General features: G+C 43.6%; 1 protein-coding gene across 1 annotated transcript; it reads left to right on the top strand.

The window, feature by feature from the left end:
• Nucleotides 1-680: 680 nt before the first annotated feature.
• On the top strand, nt 681-3,159 carry LOC109910852 (tumor necrosis factor-like; the record flags this gene model as incomplete). The annotated part of the gene is made up of 3 exons (XM_048594837.1): nt 681-741; nt 1,141-1,206; nt 1,736-3,159. Coding segments are annotated over 3 exons (540 nt in total), but the record flags the coding sequence as incomplete, so codon positions are not given.
• Nucleotides 3,160-5,435: the final 2,276 nt, after the last annotated feature.

Genomic DNA, 5,435 nt, shown 5'->3' with positions numbered 1-5,435 from the left:
GGGATCGGGTTCCCGCCTGCCCCTTGCATTGCTCCGGCAGAGGGGGTAGTTTGGAAGCGGTGGGGTCAAACAGGGAACTGATTTCAGTCTCAGTTGCTGCTGTGAGTGTGTCGGCAAACAGGGACCTGTGTTCCAGGCCGGTACTTTAGCTGCTGTTTCTCAACAGCGAAGCAAATACCGAGCGATTTTCTCCTCAATCCTGCTCAGTCCCCAGTGTTATCTCAGGGGACTGTTTGAACTGTTCGATGGTAAACGCCAAATAAACCCGGATTTCTCAGTCAGTTCTGCTGGTGCTACCAAAGGACAAGCAGGTACAAACTGCTGTCAGCCTAGAATGGAGATCCGCCGGTCTGAATGACCCCATCCTGTGGTTCTACACATTGCGGATGGACAAAAGTCTGTCTGTACATTCTCAGTACATAGTCGTGACTGTGAAAGGCAGTGCCTGTACGCAAAGTAGTTTCTCTGTGCAGTACAGTGTCTCCCTATAATACAGTGTCTCTCTGCACTGCAGTGTCTCTCGACAATGCGTTGACCTTGTGCGGTGAAGTGCAGTGAGCTTATTCACAGAATACAGACTATCTCCCTGTACACCTGGGATGACCACCTACTCCTGTTAGCTGAAGCGGAAATTCGGTGAATTTCACATCTTAACATCTGTCCTTGTTTAATTTCTTCAGGATTCAAGACCAAAGCTGGAAGTTTCCCATTCATCCCTGACAACAGCTGCTCAGACCAATAGTATGTAATGTCATTATCAATATATTATATTCTTTTGCCAATGTCTGTCTCTGTGTCAAACTTTTTCAATATTTCTGTCTTGTCATCTATGCCTTTTCTAGTATTGCTGTATGTCACTTTCTTTCTCGGTCATGCTCTTTAGCTGTTTATATGTCCATTTCCCTGAGCCATCATCAGTGTCTTGAAAAAACTCTTGCAGCTTGGAATGATATCACACTCGAAACCTGAACTCTCTTTCTCCCTGCACAGATGTGTTTTCTCTTACAGTCTTCTCTCTCATTGTCACACTTGTGCAGCTGTCTCCTCTTCATTCCCTCTCTCTCTCTCTCCCTCTGTTTATCAGTCTGAGCTCTGTGGGTGATACAACAGTGACTGAACTTCCATCCTTTCCATTTCCAGGTTTGCCTCGTCTCATGAAACAGGTGGGGAGTGGCCCACGGCCGAGAATCGCTGCTCACCTGACAGGTACAGAACTGTTCTCAATGTGACTGCATCCTCTGGAGAATAGTCCACAGTGGCTGGGAAGGTGCAGGGGAGGACTGGGAAGACATCAAATTACTTTATCAATAATGCAATGTGGAGAGAGCACCACAGGAGGAGAGCAGGAGATTATAGAGTTCTGGGCAAAGAGAAAGGGGATTGGAGTGAACTTGTTCATCTGAACACAGAGACAGCGCAGACACAAGGGTTAAAATCTTTCTGTGATCGGCTTCTGTGTATGTGCCAGTGTGATAATTGCCCTCAAGTTAATAATTAAGATGCAGCCCACCCAGTTTCTCTGACATTGTAAGGTGTGGGACCTTGCTGTGCAAAGATTGTTTGCTCCATTTCCTACAATAGCATAGTCTTTCCATCAAAAACACATCATTGGTTGCAAAGTGCCTTGTCGTATCCCCACCTGTGACTGGTGCTACATAAATACAAGCTGTATCTTTGTCCTTGTTCGATCCTCATGATGTCTTCTCTGTCTCTCTGTTCTCCCCCTCCCCCTCAGCATCACCAAGTCGTGAAAAAGAGAACGTAATTTGGCAGAATGAGAGTGATTCCACCTTCACCGAGGGAGTGGAGTTCAGGGACAACTGTTTCATCATCAAGAGGCCCGGACAGTACTTTGTCTACACTCAGGTGGTCTTCCACAGCATGGGCTGTCAGCAACGGGCCATCTACCTCAGCCACGAACTCGCCAAGCTGTCACCAAGTTATCCTGAGGAAACCATTCTACTGAAAACTGCCAAATCCAGCTGCCACTCTCGCCAACGCAGGGAGCCCTGGTATAAAACCTCCTACCAGGGAGCCATCTTTGAGTTTATTGAGGGAGATCAAATCTTCTCCAGGGTTAATGAGGATGCAACGGGATATGTAGACACAACCGAAGGAAAGAGTTTCTTTGGAATATTTGCTGTGTAACAATCCCAAGTCATTTCCATTGATCATCAATGAGTGATCAAGAATTTCAATTGAAATTCAGTGCAAACTGACAAAGGCACATTGTCTTCTTGAAGAGCATTATACAGAAATTGTACTCCGAATCTGCTGATTCTGTTTGATATGAATGCAAAGCGTTACAGATTCTTTAATTTATTTCATATTTAAATTGTGTTTTCCATTTCTATGTTTATTTAAATTGGTACTCCTCACGGAGTCATTCAACTATCCCTGGAGGTAGGAACCATGAACCTGGGTCTGATATTCAGACTGATTATTCCCTGAGACTAGATACTGGCCCTTGGAGAGTATAGATTCATTCCAAAGAATCTCTGGTATCTTTGTGTAAACAAAGCAAGATGATTGAGTCAGCTGCAGGCTGATGAAGGCCAAAGCAGGTGCCCAGCATTGCAATGGCTTTCTAACTGCACAATGTAATTGGTCAAGACTTCATTGGAGCTTACTTGTCTTGCAACTGTAAGGTCAACATTGTAATTAAAATGGCAAAAGAATATTCAGCAAACACTAAGAATTTGACTCAATAAATGTTGACTATTCATTGTATGAAGGGACCAGTTGGTTTACTTCTGCTTAGCCAGTCGATGTTGGAGTGCTCTGAATTTGCTGCTCTGAACTAAGTGTAATGGTTGAGATTGTGTCTGAATGGAACTGCCACTTTCCCTTTATGTGTTGTACTCTCCTTTGGTCATCCTTCAGACTGGGTAACACACAGTGATCCCAGTGATAAATCTGATTGGTCCTGCATGCCGAAAGATTTTCCATGTCAACTGTGGGACGCTGAAATTTAATTGCAGTTCATGGACCAAACCCTGTTTTATGTAAAACTGTAACATCTGTTATATAGGTGTCTTTCAGTGGCAATAATATTGTCAAGTTTAAGATGTTCCAGATTGATATAAGTTGTTATTTAATTGTATTTATCAATAGTTGTATTTATATTATTTATGTTAATATTTATGTCTAAAAAGATAAATGGGAATGAATAAAACTATTTTAAGAGCATTAACTGTTTCCTTCTGATTATTGAATATTGATTTGGATTTGGAGATATTTATGGACAGTGTTTAAATGTGAGGATACTCTTGGTACTCTGTTGGAACTGACTGTTCCAATCCAGTGTTATCAAATTGGGAACTTGGGAGAAACAATCAGATGTTTGGTAATCTTGCAGGATGAGGAGATTGTGAATCTGAGAGAAGAAATCAGAAGATTGTTAATCTGGTCGGATTAGGATATTGCAAATCTGAGAGAAACAATCAGGATCTTGGTAATCTTGCAGGATGAGGGGTTTGGAAATTTGAGAGAAGGAATCAGAATTTGGGAATAAGAAACTAACAAGGGAAAGGAATAGATCATGTGGCCTCCCCATGAGCCCGCTGCATCATTTGATGAGGTCATGGCTGACGTTTGACCTCGAGGTGATTCTCCACCCAGAGTCTAGCATTTCTTGATGTCCGTGGAGTTGAAAAGCTTCTGTTCTCAACCTCAGTGATTGAGCATTGGAAATACTTGAACGAAAAGTTTTGCTAATGTTTCTCAACTCTCCACATGACAGCATTTCTTCCATCTCTGTCTGGAATGGTCATTCCACAAACCTGTGACTGTAGTTACAAATTTTTCTTTGCCTCATTGGGCCAACATTGACTCTCAGCATTTTTCCTAATGAGCTGTTGGATTTGGATTTGTTTCAAAGATATCACATTGTACTCATCGAAGCTCCAGTGAGCATTTCTCCATTCTCCCAATCACCACAGAGGACAACCACTGACTGAAGGAACCAAAGTTTTAGTCTATCATCTCCAACTCAATAATTCAATAATTTTCGGGCCTAAACTCTGCCATGTCCCATCCCCCTACCCCACACACCAGGCCTTGTTATAACATAGCCTGCCATTACACACCCCCTGTTATTAGTCACTAATGTCCCATTAACAGCTATTCACCCTCCCAGCCTGATCGTTATCAACTGTTTGTCTGTGCAACTGCTCTTCTCGCTCTTTAGGCTCTATCCTATCGCTAACTCCCTCCCCCATTCCCCCCCCTATTTTCTGCATATCAGCTGATGTTTTCCCACCCACCATCAGTTCTGGGGAAGGGTCACCCGAACCGAAATGTTAACTCTGATTTTTTCTTCACAGATCCTGCCAGACCTGCTGAGCTTTTCCAGCAACTTTGTTTCGGGTCTTGATTTACAGCAGCCACAGTTCTTTTGGTTTTTATTTAGCAACAAAAAGACGTGGCCAATATTACTCGTCTCCATACACACGAATAGGGAGATCCATCAGTTTTATTGCGGCAATGTCAGGATGGTAGGACAAGCCAAACAGAGACATGTACGGGAAAATCTAGAAGCCTGTTTTTCCATCAAGAAGGCCATCAATAAACAAGTAGAATTTGACCCTATTTACACACCTCTGCAAAGAAAAACCAGAAATGAGTTAATCAACTCCTACAGATCCCGGAGTTGAAATAACAGGCGGGAAAATACAAGCATGCTTCATCGGAGGCTGCACTGATGATGTTACCCAGCAAGGTAATGAAACGTGTGCAAAGGAACGAGCCAACTCGGCGAGCGAACTAACCACAGCAATCACAACCCGAGCTGCATTTAATTTCTTCAAGGAAGCCACTATTTAAAGGCTTTCTGTATTTAGAAGGATACCCAACAAAGCTGCAGCTATGGATTGACCATTGTTTGGGAGTTAACACCTTTTTTACCTTGTATTTTTGTCCATTTCCAGGTGAGCCTTTAAAACAGCTTAAATTCATCATTTGATGCAGACGTGAATGCAGTGGAGCATATGCAATGTGAAATAGTTACAAGTGATAATTAAAACTGAGAATCATGCATGCTATCTTTGTGCTCCATGGAAATCAAATGTTCATGTGAATGGAGATAGTAGGAACTGCAGATGCTGGAGAATCCGAGACAACAAGGTGCAGGGCTGGATGAACACAGCAGGCCAAGCAGCATCATAGGAGCAGAGAGGCTGACGTTTCGGGCCTAGACCCTTCATCAGAAAAGGGGGAGGGGAAGGGGGTTTTGAAATAAATAGGGAGAGAGTGGGAGGCGGATAGAAGAGGGATAGAGGAGAGGATAGGTGGAGAGGAAACAAACAGGTCGAAGAGGCGGGGATGGAGCCAGGAAAGGTGAGTGTAGGTAGGGAGTTAGGAAGGGGATAGGTCAGTCCAGGGAGGACGGACAGGTCAAGGGGGCGGGATGAGTTTGGTCGGTAGGAGATGGAGGT

This window comes from Rhincodon typus, unplaced genomic scaffold (assembly GCF_021869965.1).
Source record: "Rhincodon typus isolate 14 unplaced genomic scaffold, sRhiTyp1.1 hic_rhity00015504, whole genome shotgun sequence".
In the NCBI taxonomy this organism is placed as follows: Eukaryota; Metazoa; Chordata; class Chondrichthyes; order Orectolobiformes; family Rhincodontidae; genus Rhincodon; species Rhincodon typus.
The sequence above is the reverse complement of the archived record's forward strand: the minus strand, read 5'-3'. Positions and strand labels throughout refer to the sequence as shown.